Raw genomic sequence first — 22,004 nt, 5'->3', positions numbered from 1 at the left:
TGAATTTGATGTCTGTGACTGCAAGTGACAACCAATGAATTACATATTTTTTCAGGTTTATTTATATTTCAAGTTCAGTGTAAAAAAAAAAAAGAATGAAAAATCATAAATGTTAACGTTCGACCATCCAGCCGAGGCTGATTCGTGTCCACTCGGATTTTTTCGTCACAACGTGGGCGTGGCGACCTCATTATGCTCCGGTGTGTCGCCGGTTTCGCGCCGTTCCAATCCAGCTAGCAAAGCCGCCGGAACCGCAAGAAACCCGACGCGGAACCGCAAGGAACCCGACGCAGAACCGAAGCAAGGAGTAAAACCGGGTCTAGAAGAGCAACGAGTCGCCGACGAGAACCGTTTGGAGAGGTCCAGACAACGACAAGCAAGCAGGTTCGGTACCGCTTCGGGACGCCGGCACCGTAACGTTAGCGCTAGCTTGTTTGAAGCTTCTCTGTCAGCCCAGCTAACGTCATAAAAAGGACACTAGAGGTAGTTAAATGGTCCATTGGGCGGTGTGGGCCGTGCCTGAGGGATGTTGACAAGACAATGTGGTAGTACTACTAGTTTAACAGAAGATAATTTTCAGAGTTGCACTACTAAGAAAATGTATTGACATCAGTCAATCATTCTTCCCTTAGTAACCATGGAGACGGACGGCCAGCAACAGCAGGCCCCAGCCAATGAGAGTGACGCATTTGGGAACGGTGCCCGCCCCTCGCCGATCCGCTCTATGTCGCTATATGAACAGCAAGCCGTGCAGGTATGTGCCATTTTTCGGTTGGGGGGGCGCATTCATCGCCATTGGCGGCAGGCTGAATTGGTGACCAACCGTGTTTATGGTTGCCCAATCAGGCCTTGCAAGCCCTGCAGAGGCAGCCGCACGCCGCTCAGTACTTCCAGCAGCTGATGTTGCAGCAGCACATCGACAAAGCCCAGGTGAACAACACGGTAGTCACCGGTGGGACGGCAAGTTCCGCAACTGACGGTCGAGCCATCACCGTGGCGACGGCGGCGACGACGTCCACGGTCAGCCGGTCGCTGCTGCTGAGCGGTGGAACCGGGGGTCGTGGTCAAATGTTCCTCAGGGTGATTTTTACAACTTTAATTCTTTCAGTGCCATAGATGCCTAATCATCAATCTGTAAATAACTATCACTAGTAGACATCAATTGGATCATACGTACATAGCTGTCAGTGGCAGAAAAAAAACTAAATCTGATTTTTATTTTCTCCAAATTTATTTGAGCATTTTTTTTCATGAAACATCAACTGGATTAAAGTGTCTACTGATTCCATCTTAAGTGATCGCTATCGTGTGTTTAACCCCTGCCGCGCCTCATTCCCGCAGGTGAACCGCACCCTGAGAGCGCCCATCTCCTCGCAGCTGATCTTCATGCCAGGCGGCGTGCCGACAACCGTCGCTGTGACGTCGCTCGCGCGGGAAGTGACGACCACGACCTCCTCTGGCAGCCAAACGGACAGCGAGCTGGTTAGCGATGGCCATTTTTCTGGCAAACAAAGTTCCCCCGTCCACCGTTTTGACTCATGTCTTCAGCAGACGCAGATTTTTTCCGGTCCGAAATGTATCAAAATGGAGACTTCTGAAAAGGGTCATGCCGGTAAGCAAATACCTGTAATTTGTCGTAAATATAACACAACAATGGACTTTAAAGCCATTCAAAATGGGGGTGTTTGTTCATTTGCCTCCACACTCCCACTTCAAGCTTCTACTGAGAGGAGGCAGAAGCATGAGAATCTTTAGCTAATTTTTTTTTTTGTCGCCTTTGTAGCCCCCAACAAGTCTACTCCGCCTCCGCCGTTCCCCATCAAGATTCCCACATACCCTCCGCCCTCTCACTTGAAATCCTCCGCCGTCATCCTACACGGAACGAGGACCCTCACTACGAGGACTCTGGCGCCCGCCGCCACGCACGCTTTGGTCCTGACGTCCGCTTCGGTTTCGGCGGCGGGTAGCGCGCAAACTTTGGTGGTGCAGCCCTTGCAGAAGAGGACGGCGGGCGGCGACAAGGTGCCTCACGTCAACGGACCGGTCCCCATTCAGCCCAAGACCCTGCATGGACTGCCTTTCCCCCTTCAGCTGCCTTGTAGAACTCCGCCGCCCATTGCGCTGGCCCCGCCGCCAACCAGCCTCCCGCTGACGCCCCGCAACCCTGTTCACTTCATACGAGCCGGGCGGAGCCAGGAGACGGCCTCCATCTTCCTCGGATCATCCGACCCGGTCGTCCCTTCTGGAGAAGGCGGCGTCCTAGGGCCGCCACCGCCAGCGCCTCTTTTGCCTTCACAATTTAAAAATCAACCCCTGAGCACCCCTTCACCGTTAGGCGTCGAGGCGAGCGTCCCACCTGCCGACAGTGACGCCCCAAAAAGTTCCAAGGTGCAGGTAAGGTTTTCGTCAAGACATCCATCTGTCAATCAAGCTTAATTCGAGCTTTCCTAGCCGACAGCGACGGCGCACCAGCTCTATTTCGATGACGACTCATATCGGCAACCACCGCCGTCAAAAGGGGACGCCTCAACTTCAGCTAAAGTGGACGCAGGTAGCGAGCAGTCAAAGTCTATCAGATCAAATTCAAAAATGTTGAGGGGGCCTTTCCATTCTCGCAGGTTCTCCAACACCCCCATTCCTCCCCCCACCGGCATCCAAAGGCGTCCGAGGGGTGGGCGAGAAGGCTCCGCCTCCCAAAGCGGTGGTCAAGCCGCACGTCCTGACGCATGTCATCGACGGCTTCGTCATCCAGGAAGGCGCTCAACCCTTTCCGGTGACTTTTCAAATTGACCTCCAAGCTCTTTATTCATAGACTGTCATTGACGGCGATAGATGTCCAATCCATTTTATGTGGAAGGATGGCTGCCACCCTTTTACTTGAAATATATTACACGTCTAATAACAATATATACTAATTTCAATTCACAGTAGACACATGAAAAATTCTTATATGCCTCCTCAGGGCGGCCATGTTGGGTGGTACTCACAACCAATTTAATGACCACTTTGTCCCTCTTTTTGACTGACAGGTGTGCGGGCCAATCAAGGACCACGTCGATGACGAAGATTCTGGTACCTTGGCAACAGGTAAAAATTTATTTTTCAAATTTTGGAGATGATGATTTAACACCTATTTAGATTTATTAATCACAAATGATTGAACAAGTAAAAAAGTAACATGTTTTATTCGTGCCTCGCACACTATAGGCAATTAAATAGAGAAATCTGGCGAAATAAGCATTGTTCATCCAAACATAAACATTCAATTAATCAAAACAAGGTTTGAGCGACATCACAATCTTGCTTCTTTGTTTCCCCCTGTAGGACTAAAGTGCCAGTTCTGTACTAGGTTGGTGAAAGGAACCAAAAGGTTTTGCTCCACATCCTGTTCAAAAAGGTATACAAATCTAGGTGTAATACTTCAAGATATAATCGAATGTAGTCCAAGAAAATTATCGTTAGGATTCACTCTGTGGACACCGTGACTACTTTGACAATCACTCTTTTTCAAGCCTTTGACGACAATGTGTGTCAGTTGCATCGGTCCATTCTTTCATTGTTTCTCTTCCGCAGGAATAAACTGTCTTTTGTTCGTCGGCCATCTTGGGAGGCTCAAAGTCACGTCTCCAACTCGGAGGACGAAGACATCGACCTGGCCAAGAGGAAGACATGGAAGCGACCGTGGGTCAACTCGCGAAATGCCGGTTCTGAGATTGCAAGCCGGATGCTTTGCAAGGTGAGACCATGAAGATCTTGTTGGGAACAACTCAGATGAAAATCTTTTGCTCCCAGTTTACATGAATTACACACCTATCGTTGTCAATGGAATTCATAGAGGACTTTGAAAAAAAAAGAACTGAGTTTAGGAGCTCCAGCATAAGAAAACACATGATTTTTACAGCGCCGCTCTGACTCCAGTCACTCCGACAGCGAGGAAGACGCTTCTTGTTACCCCCCAAATCCGCCCAAGGCCCCTCCAAGCCCCGCCCAGTGGACGGTGGAACAAGTGTCTCAGTTTATTTGCTCTCTGCAAGGTAGGAAACTCGCCAAATGTTTGCGCCTTGGAATTGTTCTGATGATGTGGTGGTTTTCAGGTTGCGAGGATCTGGCATCGCTCTTCCTGTCGCAGGAGATTGACGGGCAGGCGCTGCTTCTACTGACGGAGGAGCACCTACTGGCCTCCATGAACATCAAACTAGGCCCCGCTCTCAAGATCTGCGCACACATTGACAGCCTGCGTGGTTGAGGTACCCGCCCCCCCCGTCCCGCTTCTCCTGCGCTCCCGCTTCCAAACTTTTCTTCTGATCTTCCTGACAAATGGAACTCTCTGAACAAAGACAAATCACGCTTTTCCTTGTTTTTCACTTGGTGTCCAGTTTTTTTTCTACATGCCGGACTTCCTTGTGGGCATTTGTGACTCAAGTTTTTCGGACTTTCCTGTAACACACGGTCTGTTTTCAGTGTACATGTTCGTAATAGTACTGTATGTGTGAATAGTTGAACTCTTGTCTTCTTTTCAACTCTTGCTGCTTCATTTCTGATATTCTGACATGATTCTTACCCAAACACACACAAAGGTTTGTGACTTCCTACTGAATCTTCTCACACATTATACTGAGGTCTGTAAAACTCTCTCATGCGATATTATAATGATTCTCACACCAAAACCGCTGAGACTCGCATCCAAAAATAAGTGTCTCGCGTTCTTTCATAAAGGAAATTAGAAACACTCACACCCACGTAATATACTCTCACACATTCACTCTCAGTGATAAATACTCCCGCATTCATCCAAACACATAAATGGGCAAATAATCCCACACGTGCACGACTGCCACTCCCGCGTGTGTACATAACTCACCTTAAAAAAACTCATATAAAATCCCAAGTCACGTATAGTAGCAAAATTTCCAACCTCTGTCAGTCTTTGTTGATTCATTAATTTCTAACACCACTTATCCTTGTCAGGGTCACGGGGTGCTGGAGCCTATCCCAGCTGACTTCAGGCAAAAGATGAACTACACCCTAGACTGGTCACCTGTCATTCGCAGGACACGCATTGACAGACAACCATTCGCAGTCACAATCAGACCGCCATCGGGTGGAAATCAATCCCACAGTGCCAGCGCCAAAGTCAGGTGAATGAAGCCTTGCACCATCTTGGGGCAGTCCTTGCTCACATAGCAGCAAATTTGCGCTGCACAGTCCAATCAGAGCAGATCATAGTTGTAGGCGTCCTCATAGCCTGCCTGCCGCATGTACAGTTCCAGGTCCACGGGGGCGGCGGCCCGGATGGGCGTCCTCCCGTCGGCCTCCCCGGCAACCCCCTGTAGCTTCTCCAGTAGGGTCGCCACGGTGACGCGGCGTCCGGGGTTCGACCGGCAGCACGATGACATGATGGCAAAACTGCGGGTCGGAGCGCTGCCGTCAGAAGTCGCCGCAACGGCGTGTGAGTGCGTTGCCGTACTCACAGTGCGCCCGAGCAGCCTGCTGGATGTCGGAGGGGATTTCCTTTCTGGATGTGCCGCTGGAGGTCAGTGGAGGGCACCTCGGCAAACGGGGGCTCACCTGCGACCGCAACGTAATACATTGGCTCATCAGTAAATTGTTGGCTGCTAATGATGTCTAATCCGTTTACGTTCCACTTTTATTTAGTTTTCTGGTAATAGTACAATTTCAACTATATTTCCTAGCATATATTATTTTTCTTATTTAAAAAAAAAAATTCTATACCTTTTTATCCTTGGTAAATTTTGTATTGGTGTGCATTTTCTTAGCAAAATAATACATTTCTTGCACAAAAAATCAAATCATATCTTATAACTTATAAGAATTTTAATCTAATGCTAAAAAACAAATATGTACTATAAAACATTATGTATGCCGGAGCCTTGATTCAGTCATTTTTTAAAGTTACAAATACGGCGTATATGCGAGAAAATACGGTAATTTAAATATGATATAAAAAGTAAACAAACATTACAGTATTTAAAAATAGCTAGCTATAGTCTAGCTTTTCTGATATTTCCAATGTTTTATTGGAATAGATGATTTCATGGTAGCAAAATGCTGAGTGACTCACCCAATGTGCTCATCTCGTATAGCAGAAGCCCAAAGGACCACCTGTGGAAAGGCCAGACCATGAGTGAATTTGTCCCCTTTGGAAAAAGGGGCCTTCGCGAGCGCCTCACACATCTCCGCTGGGGCCCGAGTCTCCGCGGGTCAGCATTTCGGGCGGCTGCCACCTCTTCAGCTCCGACCTCGGCGAAACGGTCGTCCGGCTTCGTCGGCGGTGGGCGCAGCCCAGACCCCACAGCTTGGCCGTCAGGTCGCCGCTGACCAGAACGCTGCGAGCGCCCACGTTGCCATGAACGCAACGTCGTCTGTGCAGGTACTCCTAACGTTGCAAGATCTTGCTTTTCAACATTTCATTTTCAGACCCTTTATCACTCATGTATACAGTATACAAATACTTAAAAAACTGTTTTCAGAAAAAACATTTTGTAATATTTCACAAAATGTGAACCTACCAAGGCAGAAGCGACTTGAGCTGCCATGGTGAAAACTCGCTTCTCTGTCATATTATAAGTCGACGACGCATCCTGCAAATATCCCAGACAAATTCCATATATTGAATTACTAATATGAAAAATCAATAACAATATATAAAAATAACATTCAAATAAATAATTAGAAATTCAAATCATCCTGATCTCAACCCCTTTCAACGGGCTAAGAAAACTACACAAAAAACATGACCATAACATCCAAATAAATTGAAATATATTATATTTTTTCAAAATATGAAAAAAATAGAGTGAGATGAAGGTAAAATAGGTACTGACGCTACGTCTGCATTTCCACAAGAATCTCAGCAGGTCCTGGTGACGCATATCCTCCATCACCATCATGACGGGCGGCGGGCGGGAAGCCACGCCCAGGAGGACCGGCAAAAAGGGGTGTGGCCCCAAGCCCGACACAAAGGAGGCGAAACTCAGGAATTCACGTTGTTCCTCTGCGCTGGCTGAGTCTAAACGGGAAGTTGAAAGACAAACAGTGGTCAGTATTGTCTAATTAATGATCAAGTATCAGTACAGTTGACGTCCAATCCATTTAGGTGACGCTGATGATTTTATCACTGCTAACCTTCCCTGTCCAAATGGATTGGACATCTATTGCGGTCAATGTCAGACAGTTTATATTTTAACCAATGAAACGATGCATTTTTAAATTACTTTGAACTTTCTCCATTTTTTGCCAATTAAGCTAAAGAAAATAAGCCTACTACCTTACTAACACTTTATCTCCACATATTAATTTTTATTTTTTTGGGAGGGTTTAAAAATATTATTCAGGTCCCTTTCCTTTTCTTCCATATTTTTTTGTATTATCAATAGATTTTTTTAAACTCCTTTTTAGTTTGATCTTTTTTGCCAACCAATCAAATCTTATCTTAACTTATCCCCATTTATTTATCGTTCGTTAAAAAAAATGTTGTTTGTCAATTATTATAACCCTTCTAACTCACCTTTGAGTACCCTGAGTACAACGCTTTTGTTTTCCATCCGCGCCCGGTAGAGTAGATAACTGTCGTCGCTAGCAACGGGCAGCGTCCGCGGTAGCGCCGTCACCTCCCGTAACGGGCCCGGACGCCAATCCGTGCCGTTCGCCTTCCGGTGGACCGCCATGGGCACCTCCTCGTGTTCCAGCGGATTGATTCCAGGGGGCGCTAGAGAGGAAATCACATTTTTCCACAACGGCTTTTTAGTGCTAAGAAACCGCCGCGTTGCGTGTCGTATTACCGTCGATGCCCTGCAGGTGGCGCGTTCGCCTCCGCGGGCGGCCGCGGGAACGCGCCCTGGCCGCGGCGGCGATCGCCATGCCTCGGCGGTGGCGGTAAGCCAAGAGGAACATGATGATTAGCATGATCGCGCTGATCCCGAGGAGGACCGTCGGTACCACGATCACATCCAGGCGATACGTCACCACCTCTGCAGTCAGCAATTTTTCGGTTAGAAATTTCCGTACAGGCCGGTAGAAAATAAGACAAAGGAAAATATTTAAGTCTCTTAGTTCAGTATGAGCGTTAAATTTAATTAAAAAAAAAGTGCATGAGATTTTCGTTTCAAAGTACCGTATTTTCAAACGTGTTTTTAGCGTGTGGGTTTAGCGTGCATGTTTAAGTTGGTATGTTTTGCCATGCCTGGCTGCGTCTATAAAAACGGTGCGTCCTTTGTGTGTAAAATACAGAAATAGCACTCGTTACTGACACTGCGGCTAAAAATTCGATGCGCTGTATAGTTGTGAAAATACGGTATTTGAAATTTTATGGTAGGAAAATCTGGTGACAAAAATTGTAGACTTTACCACACAAGTTGTCACCGCTTTGACATGTGCTGTTTGTTGTTGCGTTGGTCGACATGCTGGGGAAAAAAAGAACATTATGATGACATAAGAATGAAATTTTAGTGTTTTAAATTAATGGACAAGTTTTGGGGGAGAAAGAATAAATACTAAAAAAATTATAAAACCCTATCTCTAGTTTGATGGATTGACGGGCTTTCCAGCTGTCATGGCGCCAATAAAACCACGCCAACCCTCTTGCGAAATGCACCAGTTTTGTTTTGAAATTCTTGATTGGCTGTAAAGTTTCTAGCTGGCCCTTCCTTCCCTTATGCAAGCCTACATACCAAATCGCTACTTTGTCATTAAACATCGGCACCCTCACGGATGGTTACGCGTTGACGCGTGGGACCAAGCATTTCCATGTGACAGAACCAGTTTAAAGCCGCTCTCATGCTGCTTCTTACACACCCATTAAAACACACACACACACACACACACAAGTTGATAAAGTAGATACTGTAATTTAAAGTAGTATCTAGTAAATACACTAAATACATATAGAGTTGCACACATCTATTTACACAGTGCACATATATTGTGTTACTATCCAAATAATTTGAATATCATGATTTTATTTTTATTTTGGCAGTTTAATATAAAATATGAAACCAACAACTTTTATTGAGCTGGAAATATATTGATTTGCATTTTATTTATTCATTTAATATGTCACATTCACCTTATAAGCAGAAGTACAACAGCCTTTTCAGGATAGTTAATTTTCTGGGTAGTACTCTGTGTGTGTGTACTATATGTATTTAAACGTGTATGTATATATACTATGTGTACTGTATATATTTGCGGAGAGTTAATTATGAACTTAAAGGTTTTTAATAGATAGTACAAACATGATATTGTATTGTATTGATTATGTTTTTGGAGTATCAATAGCTAGTGGAAAGTTTTAGTATTGTGACAACAGTAGTATTTGCATGACAATACAATATTTAAGTACATACTTGTGTAAATTGTAGGCAAAATAAAAGAGCCACTTTACCTGGGCAATACGTCTGCGTCCGCTCCAGTGGTAAATTCATGGTGAGTGACCTGTTTTCATGCTGTATACTTGCATTCAGTGTTGGAATTTGTTTGCCTCAGTGTTTTGTCTGCTAGGCTCCGCCCACTCGATTGACAACCTTCACCTGAAAGCCGGCACGTCAACCTCCGCGGTCACGACGAGCTTCCGCTTGTGTTTTTTGCAGGTGAGTTCACATCTCGGAATGTCATTTGTTTGCCGTGGATTTTGCTCGCCTGGAAATGAGTCCAGGTTGTATATAGTCTGCCAAAAATAGATCATTTTAACCATATTAGTTGTCCTTTGAAATCTACTTTTTTAGTACAAACTTTTAGCAGATATATATATTTTTTTGTTAACCAAAAGATTCATGAATCCAGTTTTATTTCTTATATATTCAATGGGTATGAAATGATTGCATATTTTGGCTATACAAGCAAAAACACCAAAGCAATGATTTTTTTTTTTTTTAAATCCTTAACTGTAATAAAAACTACAATTGTTTGGAAGTAAAAAAAAAAGTAAAATTATTATAACCCTTATTCATGTTTTTTATTTATTTAAAATTGAGCCTTTTTTGCTGACTAATGACATGACTTTCCAAAAACGGACGCGCCCCCATTGCATCATATCATTTGCAATCACGTCTGCGAAATAGAATTTGCCCTGAAACTTTGCCACACCCACAAAAACATATTTTCAGAAGCATATTTCTCCCAATCATCCCACTTCAAATAGATTACACATCTACGTATGACTGAATTACCATATGTATTCAAAATGAAAAATCAATGATTATTAATGATATTGAATTTAAGAATACCTCCAAAAAAGACAATCATATATTTTCCCTTTTATTAAAAAAGCAATTATATATATATGTTATCACCTTGTATACATTGTAACATTGTGTTTTAGCCACGCCGGCAGGAAGTTGCCAATGATTGACACAACCTATTTGTCCCGCCTCTTGTGTGCGTCCAATGCCTCCACTTCCTGTCTGCTGGTCGTCTGTCCCCCGAAAATGTCCAAACCTGTTTTTTTGTTTGTTTTTTTGCTTGATTAATATTCCTCACACCCTGCGAGTAAAGAAGAGGGCGGGGCTCGGATAATATCGGGATTTCTTATTGGGCTAATTTGTAATTGTTTGTCTTTTGGCGTCAGTTGATGGCCACCACCACGGCGGCGGCGCCCTCGTCCGGCTCCTCGTCTTTTTCCTGCTCCAGCGATTGGATGAGGCACGGCGTCGCATCGAAGGGGACCCGCTCGGCCGGCGTCCCCGGGCTGGGACCTCTGGTGGACGGCGAGGACGAGGTCAAAGGGTACGGCTTGGGCTCTAAGGTCAGTGTGACTTCCTCCGCCTGCGCCAATAAGAACAATTCCATCCCAATTAATCCTGATGCTATGCTCTAAGACGATTATTGTGATTTTTGTCAAAAATAATCAAAAAGGACAAAATGATATATTGTGGAATCAATTTGAAAAAGACCTTAAGTCATTAGTGAGTGATGGCCCACAATTGGTCTCTAGACAATTTGGAGGCAACTATCAGATCTGACCGTTGTGAGTTCCTCCTCCTCGCCGTCTTCTCGTTCGTGTCGGCAGCGTTCGGCATCCGCCTCGCCGTCGCCGCCCGACGTTTCCGCCGCGTGTCCGCTCAACTGCATCTCCACCTGCAACGTGGAGAAGCTCCGTTTGGCGACCTTTCGCTTGAGGGGTCGAGCGCCGGGGTTACCTGGTGCGCCTCGACTTGCGCCGACCCCCACAGGTCGGCCAGGCGGGGGTGCGCGGGGAGCCCCAGGCTGTGGATGGTGCTGTTGGGCGTGGCTTGCAGGGAATGGGAAGCACTGTGTAGCGACTGCTTGACACATGGAAGATAAATGGCGATAAATAGGCTGGAGCCTATCCCAACTAACTACCAATCGCAGGGCGCAAGGAGACAACCAATCATAGCTAGGGCCAATTTAGAGTGTTCAACCTGCCTACCGTGCATGTTTTTGCCATGTGGGAAGAAACCGGAGTACCCGGAGAAAACCCACGCAAGCCCGGGAGAACATGCCAACTCCACAGAGTTCCGGGATCGAACCCTCGACCTCAGAATTGTGTGGCCGGCGCGCTCACCAGCAAGTCCACCGGGCCGCCTAGTCAGAATATTGTAGATTGATTTCCTGACTGGTGTGTCGCTAATTTTTGCATGGCCTCACGGTTATGAGCCTCGTATCGCAAACGGTGAGCGGCATCGTCAAGTGTTTGCGGCGCCACCTGTTGCTGCTGTTGGTACTGCAGCAGCTGCTGCTGCTGATACTGGTGGAGCTGCTGCAGCTGTTGCAGTTGCTGCAGCTGGTTGTGCTGCTGGAGGAAAGCGCTCACGCTCGAATCGTAGCCCTCGGCCGGCGTGCTGCCCGCGCCGCTGCCTGATCCAAAAGTAGAAAAGTCATGAGAGAGTGTGCGCGCGCTTTGCGGCGAAGCAGGCGTGGGTCTCACCCGCGGCCACCACGTAGGAGCCCGTGGCCGGCGAGGCCAGGCCCGAAGGCTGACTGGTGATGGGCTCCCACGCGTCCGACGAGGACAGGCAGTAGAGGCCTTGCGACACGTACGTGTGCGGCCACACGTCCGCCGACGACTGGTGGAGGATCTGGTCTGTGTGCGCAAAAGCGCAGGGGCGGAGTTTGGATAGAAAGAGGATGCATGCATCATAGATAAATACTAACCGGTCGTTTTTTTTTTTTTTTTAATTACAGGTTATAAATGTCTCATTAATAAAAGAAAAAAGAGACGTTTAAAAATAGAGAGGTTCTTTGGTCATCCACCATTCTAACCAATTAGTCAAAATATGATAATATAACTGCACATCGGTCAATTCATTGTGCCACGCAATTTATCAGGGTGACTTTTTGAAAAGTTTGAAAAGTCAACAAGCCAACAAGCCAAAATTCAGTTTGCATGTGGACAAAAGCCCTCAAAAATCTCCAGCTCCTCAAGTTCCTAAACCAAAGTGACAAGTTCCCGCCTCGGGCGGAAGTCTAAATCACGTCTGCCTTTCGCTGCTTCGGCGCCGCATGAGAATTTTCATGTTGGAAGGCGAGCCACCCAGCGTTCGTCACGAGCGCATCGGCGCGTTACGGGTGGCGCTCGTGGCGACGGTTTTGCCCTCTAAACATCCTTTACGGTTTGCGAACGCCAAAACTAGGCTCTAGCACCCCCCGCAACCCAAAGCGATAGGGAAAATGAATAACTCGCTATTAAATCACAAATTTTGTAGTTTTTTTTTTTCAAAAATTAGCTGCCATTGACAGTAAGTTCTTTTGGATTGGGTGGGTGGCGTTCCAATCAAACCGGATTGGATGTCGGTGCTGGTTTTCAATCCAAATTTGACTAAGCAGCGCGTACCTCTGCTGGTGATGCTGTCCTGGTTGACGTCGCTCAGGTGCGCCACGCTGCCGCACTGCGAGTCGCCCGCCAGGGTGTCGTCCGCCGACGCCCATCCGAAGAGCGTGGCCTCGGAGATGGCCAGCTGCTGCATGATGCCGGCGGCGAAGCGCGCTTCCTTCTCGCCGTCGCTCAGGTCGCTGTAGGCGTCGTTCTCCAGGCGCCGCTCCTTCTCGCGCTGCAGGTTGCTGCGACCGGCACCCCCCGGCGGCCCCGCCGATGGTTTGCCCCAGCTCTGCCACTCTATCATGTGCGCCACGCGACCCTGCGCCATGGCGGTGGGCTTGGTCACCTTGTCCTTCATGGAGCGGGACACGCCTGGGAAGGATGGGTCGCGCGACATCAAAAATTGAGGCGGGAATATCAACATTTTGAGAATGAAATTTGGACAAATGGTGTGTGGAAGATGAATCGATGGGCGCTATGAAATAATGACAGAACGTAACATTAAGCAAAATGATAGCGAACCATGTTTTGGACACAACACCATCAAAAAAATAAGGCAATAGAAAAAGCTTAATACTAAACTAGAATTTTTCTTAAAAATATTATAGACAACACAAAAATTGGGAAGAAATCAGCAAGTTTGGACCTAATCCATTGCCTTGGTTGGGAATGTTGCCCCTACCAACATGGCTGCCACTGTGGCTATTTTTTACCCTACTATTTCCTTATAGGAAATCATGTTTTCAGTCATTTCAATGCATGTCATTTGGATGAAATGGTGGATGATATGTTATGTTTTTTCATCAGGCGTCACAAAGCAGGAGAGCGCCACCCACTGACAGGACACCACACTGACACGCCCGTGAGATGCTTGGCTTGTTCTTCCTTCAAAGTAAGCAAACTCTTACTTTATTAAGTGGGGCGATTTGATTGGTCCGTTTATGATTATGCCATTGGCGTGCGCCAATGGATAGGGCTATGTGGGTATGTGTGGTTTTGTCTGGAGGGGGCACCCATAGGGGCAGCCATGTCGACTCCAAACTCCGCCTCCTCTCCTTGTCATTCGTATGTTTTGATTTATGTTTTAAGTCCGATTTAAGTCTGTTGAACTCTTTGACTGCCATTGACGGCGATAGACATTGGATCGCTTGCAACCCTCCCTGTCCCAAATGGTTGGACATCTATCGGTGTCAATAGAAGTGAATGAGTGCAATTTGCTTAGAAATAAAGCGTAAAAAAATATATATTTGAAAAACAAACAAACCAACAAAAAATTAAAGTACAACTGATAACAAACTAAATATAAAGAAATTAAAATTAAGATAAAAGTCAGCGAATAAAAATTGAGAATAGAAAAAAATAATAACATTAAAAATATGAGTTATTGCCCGAAATATTCATTTTGCCATCATTTTGGAGCTTTTAACAATCATCTTAACAATTAGATTGCATTTTGCAAATAATAATAATAAATTAATCATAAAGAATAATACTGATAATAATAAAATAAGAAATGAAAATAAATTCATTGAATATATGAAATGATCAAGTAATCAAATGAATTTTAAAAAAGTATAAATATAAATAAAATAGTTTAAAAAACTTTTGTGGTTTCCTTTGTTTTTTTTGTTTTTTTAGATATTAAAAAAAAATGTAGGCACTAAATTTATTGCGAAAATGCACGAGATGCGTAGACGAAAGAGCTCGAGAGGAGCGAGCAGAGCAGAGCGGAGCGACATGGGGGAGACGTTACCGGCACAGACACACACCTGACACACCTGTCAGAGACGACTTAGCCAGGGCGCCGATGCCGTAAGAGTTAGCCGACTGCCTCTTGAGTCGCGGCAGGATGGACGTGGTATCCTCCATGGACAGCTGTCGGACGGCCAATGAGGACAAGGACAGACGGAACGTGAAAAGTCTAGCAGCTCATCAGCAGGCTAGCGCCCAAGCGTATAAAAGGGTGAAGAAAAGGAGAGTCAGAAGAGGAACGGAGAAGACTCACATTGATGGCTTCCCAGGAAAACTCGGTACGACCATGCTAACGGGGACGAGGAACGGAAGAGGGGGGAAAGATTGAGGACACGTGCACTTTGGTGGCAAGTCACCACAGGAGATGTTTTACCTGATCTCCATCTTTCCGCACCGGCACCGCATCGGCTGCTGAAGAAAACAAATAGAATGTTGAACCGCAAAATATGACCTTTAACTTCTGAAGTTAGAGGAAAGAAAATCGTTACGGAGGATAACGTGGATGAAATAGGACAACATCAAAACACTTGCATGAAGTGTGTTCAGGGGTACTATTTTCATAGTTGATTAATTAGCCATTATTTTTGCGCCTAGTGTACTCTGTTCAAAGTTATCTTTTATGACACAGGGCTTCACTTGGGAAGCAACATTTTTCTGACAAAAGTTCAGATGAATGAACTGCTAGCATGCTTTCGAGCTTGTTATTGATATACTTACTAGCTTGCGCAGCCGTAAAAAGCTAAGCAACGATCATCAATTCTGGTTGTGATGTCACAACCAGAATTACTGCTGCATTTTTCTGAACTGAGTATCTTCGAAAACCAGCCAGATTTGCGTCCCAAATTCGTTTCCTACATGTAGCTGGGCCCCAAGATGCTCCAAAAAGTTGACTACTTTTCAACTTTTTAAATGACTCCATTCAATGGAAATGTTGTATCCTTTTTGCCCCCCATGACACGGCGCCGCTTCTAGAATAATCAGCCTGGAAAACACTTTGAATGATCCCTAATGAGGCAGACATGTTTGTGTGGGTGCCCGTGTGAAGTCGACAAGGAATTAGCACATTCCCAGCTGTCATTTTCCTCACGACCTACTCGCTAAACACGAGGCGGCCTTTTTTTTTTTGGGTGACTCCGCCAGCGCGTTTGTCACCTATCCAGACGCTTGCGCCAAACCCGGGGAGCGAGCTGGCAGTTGACCCAAATTGGCCGGCCCCTTTTTCTTCCTCCTCTGTTTGACCTCCGTCTTGCCGTTTCTATTTTTAGCGCAGGCCGTCGCCCGGAAGTCGGCAGACGTTTTCCTCCAAGAAGCGAAAAATAGATCCAGCGCGTGTCAGCGGGGAGTTCTCAGTGGTGGGTGGAGCATATGAAAAGGACCCCCCTCTTTTCTCTTTTGAAACGGCCAGGAAATGGCCTTTAAAGGATGTTAGCGAAATGGGAGAAATGGAAACCTGACGCAAAGTGACCACCGGGAGCGGAGATCAATGACATCGCAAGGTCAAACGACACGGTAACAAGCGAGAAATGCCATGATGATGAAAACATCCCGCCCTATTTGGCCTTTGACCTTTTCAAGAAGCCAACGCTGAACCCGTTCACTGGCTTTGACGTCAATAGACTTCCAATCCGATTGTTAGGGTTGAGGTTATTTTAATTATATATATATATATATATATATATATATATATATATATATATATATATATATATATATATATATATATATATATATATATATATATATATATATATATATATATATATATTTGTTTTAGGAAAACTAAACAAATATTTTTTTTCAATAACAATCATATTAAATGTAATTTATTTACTTTTTTCTTACTTTAAAATTAAAAGTAATCAATAAATGATGACAATATTTACTCTAAACATTCACTGGCATTGAATATTTACCTTTGTTTTTCGATTTGTTATTTAAAATACATAAATAAATAATAAATGAAAGGGTTTGTTTTGTATTTATCATTTTTCTTATGCTTTCCAAAAATATATACATTTAATAATAGTCGTTCACTGTCTGAAAGAATGTAATTTTTTTTTTTGGTATTCAAAATATATATTTATTCATTCGTTTTCCAAAACCGCTTATCCTCAATGATCGTCTTGGGTGGGGGGTGCTGGAGCCTATCCCAGCTTACTATGGGCACCAGGCAGGAACACCCTGAATCGGTGATTAGCCAATCACAAGCCACCTAAATACTTAAAAAATAATCATTTGATAATAATAATCATTAACGCATGTGGAAGGCTCAACACGTGCCCGTACCTTAAGACACACCTGACCAAGCCGTGCACCCCATGCACGCGCCCCATTCTGACTCATCCCGCGTCTCCAGTTTATGACGTGTCGTCCTGACGCGCGAGACGTAAGGTGAGGAAAGGTGGGGGAGGGGGTGCAATGACCTTAAGTCGCACGACAAGACGGTCGGACAGGGGTGGGGGGGCTGATGATTTGGCTAAGATGCACCGTCTACTCCCGTGCGTCTCAATTCGCAGGAACGCACGCGCCGGTAACGTAGCGCATATAGAAATTTGCGCGTGTAACAAAAAAAACAGCCTAATCAGAGGGACGTCACGTGACGTTGAGCACCTTGATGCCCATGTCGTCACACACACGCACATGCACACGCACACTCCCGTCCGTCCCAGCACTTGGCGCGCCTTACTGATGCTTCTGGATCCGATGCAGCCCATGTTGCCTAGTGACGCGGGTGCGGCGTGGCGGGAATCACGGCCATCTTTCTCCCCTTCCTCCTTTTTCTTTTTCTTTTTCTTTCTCTTCTTTCTCCTCCGCCGTGACTGCCTGGCGGCGTGCGTGCGCGCACCGCTCTCTCCTCCCCGCGCGCCCACGCCCTCGGTGCGTGTCGTCACGCCAGCCCGCGTGCGCATGCGCCGCGCTACGCCGTGTTCGTAGAGGGACAAAAAGCACCAAGAGACGAAAATGTGCGGGAGACATGACTCGGCTCGCAGGCGCTTGACGTCATCTGTCCGTGGACTCGTAACCATGGTGACGTCAACTTGGGGACTTTGGACTTGGATGGTGACCCATCACTTATGAGCCATGGCGGCCAATTCTTTTTTTGTACATAAGTGTTGTGCCAATGGATGCTCAATTGTCTTTTTTGGTTTTACAGCTACCCAAGTCGTCATGTTATCAGGCGACCAGTCCATTCTTTATCTGGATCTGCTATTCCATTGGATGGAGACTAGTCAATCATGGTCTGTACGAGCATGACATTACCTGTTGTTTGGCCAATGACCTTTTTGCCAGTTTTGGCAGTGATAGACATGCAATCCATGTTTATCACTGTCAATAACAGTTAGTTCGGTGGCAACCAGTCACTTTTTTTGGTTTGTATGAGCCCCGACATTCATGAAACAAGCACCCTACATTTATTGGTGACCAGGCATTTGTATACATGAGTCCTCTGTGATCAGTCCAGTGTTTATCTGTATGCGCTATCCTAATGGAGGATGACCAGTCAATGGTTGTCTTGATGAGCCATGATGATGACTGGCGACCAGTCCATTGAACATGATCTTGTTGGCAGTTCTTTGGTCGAAATTCAAGTCACTTAATGGCGGCTAATCGCCCTGTGGTTTTGTCTGTGTGAGAAATGGTAGACTTAAGACTGGTTTATAAGTGTGCTGTGCTGACATTGATTGGTGACCAGTCATTTCTCTCTACACAGGCATCAGTGATCGGTCCATCGTTTTCCCGTGCCACGACATTGGATGGCACCGGTCCAGCTGGAAACTCTCCCAAAGTCCGCCAGAATAGGCTCCACCCACAATCTGCGAAGAAACGTTCCGTGGGGATCTATCCACCTCCGTGCCCGACCACTAGTTGGCGCTACGGTTCCGCCGTCGCCGATCGGCCAAAGTCGAAGATGACTCACGCTCAGACGCCCAGACGAACACCACTGAGAGGAAGAGGAGGAGAAGACGAGCAAAAAGCTGACAGGAGGGAGAAACGTTGTGCTCGTCAAGACAAACACAAACTATTTATAGATGTGTGTGTGTGTGTGTGCACAGCTGCTTTAAGTGCGTCAGAGGACGAATGAGGACGAAGACCTCGGTCTCTCCGGGAAACACCCAGCAACTCATCCGATGACGTCCCACCTCTCTGACAATGATCGTTTTGTCGCAACGTCCAATCACAACGGCAAGGCGGTGAACCCCATTTATGGTGATTTTTGCACCTACTCAAAGTGCAATATAATATATATCAAATTTCTTTTTCCACAACAGATGGGAAGAGAGGGCACGCCCCTTTTGAGCTGTGTGCCGTAGATGACTCGAATCAGATAATAAAAGGTCAAGGGAGCTGGGAATAACGAACGGTAAGGTGATAAATCTCCATACTTTGAATCCCAATCCGTTATATCTTCCTGCCAAGAAGGATGAAAAGGCCTTTCATCGCCCCGACCAATATGGCCACCCGAGGCCATGATGGTAGACGTTCCCATCAAAGTCAACGCATTACCATTAATATTTCATCACAACTATCCTATTTCTCAACCAATTTTTAAAATATGTTTTTTTAATTTAAAGTCACAATATTATTTTTATCATAGAATATTGTGTATTGATTTACTGACATATATAGCAATAACTGTTTGATCTCCATATCGAGTGTTTTGTATTGCAAATCATATCATAAGGAACCACCCGTACTTGTCAGAGTTCATTTTAACATTTTAATGATCTTTACTGCTAGCAAACTCTCTATAAATCTCATAAAAAAGGGCTTAGAAATGTGTTAATTTATTTTAATGTCTAATTAAGCATTGCCTTGATGGGAATGCTGCCCCTACCAACATGGCTGCGCATCTTCATTTACTAATAAAATGAGACTAATGCTTGTTTTCATGTAATGCCACACATGAGCCAACAGATAGCAGCAGAGTAAAAGTGATCAATTGAAAGTCGACTTGTCTGTCATTGTTTTGGTGCGCATGCGTGCTATTTTTCATCCCAGATTGCATTTGTTTTTTAAATCCGACCCCTCCCATCCCCTCCTATCTGTCCCGGGCAGGATTATCAACATCATCGTCATCGTGCATCTGAGATGTGAGTACCGCATCATTTCACTTTTTCTGCTGCATTTTCTTGTTAAAATTCCATTTAAAAGCACTAAGTTAACTTGTGTGCCTGTTGAACATGACTTCACCATCATTTGACGTCAAAATGCGATCCATTTTTACTCTGTGTTTACCAAAAAGAGACTTTCAGTCGGAATGTTATCTGTATTTAGTGATTTGTCTGCTCTTAGGTTAATGTTTCTTGTGTATATTTGTGTTAGACTTATGTTTTACATGTCGTGACATACGCCATTGAGCCTCTGCTGTCACATGATTGGTCAAGTCTAGTTTCAATTTTAATGCTATTAACTCATCTGCTCCCGTTGATGGTGGTAGAAAAAACACTTACACTATGGAAAGACATCAATAACATTCCTTGCTATTAAAATCGTTTTTCAGGTCTACTCAGGATGCAACGGGAAATCCGGGGGCCCCCGACTCCGAGGGGGGTCCCGCTGCTCCGGCCCCCAACCTGACCAGCAACAGACGACTGCAGCAGACGCAGGCGCAGGTGGACGAGGTGAAAAACCTGGAGCTCGTGTTTCCATTTTGTGTTTTTTGTCGCAATTTGTCTTTCCGTTTTTATTAGTACAATAAAAATGACTTCATCCTAAAATCTCATCCACCCAATTTGAATAGAGCTATTGCAAAATTATGATCATATAAAAGGGAATCCAATTAAGCAGAAATAACTCTTCAGTCATTTAGCACTATAATAAGGTTGCAAACAACTTACGTTTAAATAATGTATTTTACATAAATCAGTTTATACAGAAAATAAACCAATGTGATAAATTGATAGTTGTGATTTGTTAGACATTTACTTTTTTTACTGCAAAGTTTGTTTCAATAGTGTCAAAATCGTCTCTGCGTTATACTTATGAACAATTTTGTTGTGATCATATTTCACTGCCATTGATTGGTCGATTGCTGTCAACCATTTCTAATTGATGCCATCTCCCCGTGTTTTCGGGAGTGGCGATCTAGGTGGTGGATATCATGCGAGTGAACGTGGACAAGGTGTTGGAGCGCGACCAGAAGTTGTCGGAGTTGGACGACCGCGCCGACGCCCTGCAGGCCGGCGCCTCGCAGTTCGAGAGCAGCGCCGCCAAGCTCAAGAACAAGTACTGGTGGAAAAACTGCAAGGTAGGACCCTGCTCTCATGCCTTCAAGTTTCTCCTGGAGATTTGGGTCATGTCGCCAGCGTAGGAACGGAACTCGGCGGCCAACTGGCGGACTTTAATGTGATTCATTTCCCGTGGCGATTTGTCTAATTGTGAGCGTTAGCATCAGAGATTTAGCATTTTCAAGGGGACGGTAAAGTGGTGCTGATCGTCATCCGGAAAGCGTCTGCGAAATGTCCAATGAGGACAGGCGAAGGCAAGTCACATCATAGTTTGAGTGACAACGATCAGCAAATGGGAAATGCCAATCCGGATTACACCGGGGATTAAGCGAACAGATGTGACGTGACTCCAGCGCCGGCACACAAGCGGGTGCTCGGGTCTGCTCTCGCTAATCTCAAACACCCCACCCAGCTAGCGCTTCAGCATCTCTTTTCAATTGAAACCAAGCTAGAAATATGCTTGCTCTTTATTTTGATAGCAAAGTAATGTCATTTTTCTCCTGCGTCCGTCTTTCAGATGATGATCATCATGGCTGTGGTCGGCATCATCCTGTTTGGCGTCATATTCTGTGAGTCCAAATGGATTGGACTTCTCGTGCCATCAATATGAGGTCAAATTGCATCACTAATTCTATTTAATTTTTTTTACTCAGTGTATTTCTTCTACTGACCTGCGATGGATCCTCTTCATTTCCCGTCGTGATCTTCAGTAAATTATGATTGTGATTTCCAGACTTTTTGCTCACTACAGGACCTCCGTTTTGATGTATTTGCTCTGACAAAGCAGCACATTTGTGTTTCGGGAGATAAATGGTGGAAAATTGACTGTCATGTTTGGATTCTATGTGTGTGTCTGACATCAGTGTGAAATTAATGAACAAATGAATGAAACTTCAAAATTTTCAAATTCACCATTTGAATGGATCATACATATCTTTACCATTATTCCACTGAAACGTAGAAAACTAATCTACAACCTTCTTACTGTTCAATCGGCGACCAGTCTACAGTGATTTCCGCATTTTAGTAACCAGGATAAGCAATGTTGGAAATCAATGAATTCAGCTCCTGTATTTATTTTTAGTGTCATCCCATTTTCGACCGCTAGAGGACAGCCTCGCTTGAGTCGACTTCAAGAAATTTTGAAGATTACTGAACGTCAACATCTCATTTATGTGATTATTTTGGGTAGGGAATGCTTCAATATATGAATTTGGGCTGAAAGA

General features: G+C 45.1%; 3 protein-coding genes across 19 annotated transcripts; 1 reads left to right on the top strand and 2 right to left on the bottom strand.

Annotated features, from left to right (window-relative positions):
* The first annotated feature begins 181 nt into the window (after positions 1-181).
* LOC144066659 (uncharacterized) lies at positions 182-19,643 on the top strand. Of its 11 annotated transcripts, none has more exons than XM_077589855.1 (23): positions 182-384; positions 633-754; positions 847-1,080; positions 1,342-1,482; positions 1,552-1,612; positions 1,784-2,394; positions 2,452-2,551; positions 2,619-2,773; positions 3,030-3,087; positions 3,325-3,397; positions 3,574-3,736; positions 3,902-4,247; positions 4,969-5,138; positions 5,265-5,533; positions 6,105-6,391; positions 6,868-7,059; positions 9,381-9,444; positions 9,520-9,608; positions 10,586-10,762; positions 13,604-13,688; positions 18,261-18,733; positions 18,820-18,911; positions 19,607-19,643. In XM_077589855.1, exons 2-12 carry the CDS (start codon positions 638-640, stop codon positions 4,244-4,246), a joined length of 2,058 nt encoding a protein of 685 aa, XP_077445981.1. In that variant the 5' UTR covers positions 182-384; positions 633-637; the 3' UTR covers position 4,247; positions 4,969-5,138; positions 5,265-5,533; positions 6,105-6,391; positions 6,868-7,059; positions 9,381-9,444; positions 9,520-9,608; positions 10,586-10,762; positions 13,604-13,688; positions 18,261-18,733; positions 18,820-18,911; positions 19,607-19,643. The 11 variants fall into 11 exon arrangements, with proteins under 11 accessions (XP_077445981.1, XP_077445980.1, XP_077445979.1 ...); XM_077589854.1 differs by having other exon boundaries at positions 1,549-1,612; XM_077589853.1 differs by having other exon boundaries at positions 1,342-1,612; positions 3,902-4,034; positions 4,095-4,247.
* Positions 3,158-9,493, bottom strand: LOC144066667 (tyrosine-protein kinase STYK1-like). The gene is made up of 10 exons (XM_077589873.1): positions 9,404-9,493; positions 8,368-8,423; positions 7,803-7,991; positions 7,529-7,729; positions 6,846-7,030; positions 6,531-6,602; positions 6,192-6,397; positions 6,083-6,123; positions 5,472-5,568; positions 3,158-5,406 (listed from the first exon to the last, which is right to left on the bottom strand). The coding sequence occupies exons 2-10, from the start codon at positions 8,420-8,422 to the stop codon at positions 5,211-5,213; spliced, it is 1,242 nt and encodes a 413-aa protein (XP_077445999.1). The 5' UTR covers position 8,423; positions 9,404-9,493; the 3' UTR covers positions 3,158-5,210.
* LOC144066660 (uncharacterized) lies at positions 10,263-17,473 on the bottom strand. Of its 7 annotated transcripts, none has more exons than XM_077589856.1 (10): positions 17,235-17,473; positions 14,922-14,959; positions 14,802-14,837; positions 14,566-14,671; positions 12,812-13,168; positions 11,906-12,061; positions 11,684-11,835; positions 11,157-11,282; positions 10,981-11,094; positions 10,263-10,782 (listed from the first exon to the last, which is right to left on the bottom strand). In XM_077589856.1, exons 1-10 carry the CDS (start codon positions 17,455-17,457, stop codon positions 10,582-10,584), a joined length of 1,509 nt encoding a protein of 502 aa, XP_077445982.1. In that variant the 5' UTR covers positions 17,458-17,473; the 3' UTR covers positions 10,263-10,581. The 7 variants fall into 7 exon arrangements, with proteins under 7 accessions (XP_077445982.1, XP_077445984.1, XP_077445985.1 ...); XM_077589858.1 differs by having other exon boundaries at positions 14,922-14,956; XM_077589859.1 differs by having other exon boundaries at positions 14,575-14,671; positions 17,235-17,471.
* Positions 19,644-22,004: the final 2,361 nt, after the last annotated feature.

This window comes from Stigmatopora argus, chromosome 21 (genome assembly GCF_051989625.1).
Source record: "Stigmatopora argus isolate UIUO_Sarg chromosome 21, RoL_Sarg_1.0, whole genome shotgun sequence".
Lineage (NCBI taxonomy): Eukaryota > Metazoa > Chordata > Actinopteri > Syngnathiformes > Syngnathidae > Stigmatopora > Stigmatopora argus.
The sequence above is the reverse complement of the archived record's forward strand: the minus strand, read 5'-3'. Positions and strand labels throughout refer to the sequence as shown.

What these genes read in the sequence shown, in the direction of transcription:
- LOC144066659 (XM_077589849.1), top strand. Translation starts at nt 638, where the DNA reads ATGGAGACGGACGGCCAGCAACAGCAGGCCCCAGCCAATGAGAGTGAC. An exon ending in ATGAACAGCAAGCCGTGCAG is followed by an intron (nt 755 to 846) that starts GTATGTGCCATT and finishes TTGCCCAATCAG; the next exon opens with GCCTTGCAAGCCCTGCAGAG. An exon ending in TTCTGGTACCTTGGCAACAG is followed by an intron (nt 3,088 to 3,324) that starts GTAAAAATTTAT and finishes TTCCCCCTGTAG; the next exon opens with GACTAAAGTGCCAGTTCTGT.
- LOC144066660 (XM_077589856.1), bottom strand. Translation starts at nt 17,457, where the DNA reads ATGCGCACGCGGGCTGGCGTGACGACACGCACCGAGGGCGTGGGCGCG. An exon ending in TTTCCTGGGAAGCCATCAAT is followed by an intron (nt 14,672 to 14,801) that starts GTGAGTCTTCTC and finishes GCCGTCCGACAG; the next exon opens with CTGTCCATGGAGGATACCAC. An exon ending in GGACAGCATCACCAGCAGAG is followed by an intron (nt 12,062 to 12,811) that starts GTACGCGCTGCT and finishes TTGCGCACACAG; the next exon opens with ACCAGATCCTCCACCAGTCG.
- LOC144066667 (XM_077589873.1), bottom strand. Translation starts at nt 8,422, where the DNA reads ATGTCGACCAACGCAACAACAAACAGCACATGTCAAAGCGGTGACAAC. An exon ending in CCACCTGCAGGGCATCGACG is followed by an intron (nt 7,730 to 7,802) that starts GTAATACGACAC and finishes TTTCCTCTCTAG; the next exon opens with CGCCCCCTGGAATCAATCCG. An exon ending in GCAGGCTGCTCGGGCGCACT is followed by an intron (nt 5,407 to 5,471) that starts GTGAGTACGGCA and finishes TCCGACCCGCAG; the next exon opens with TTTTGCCATCATGTCATCGT.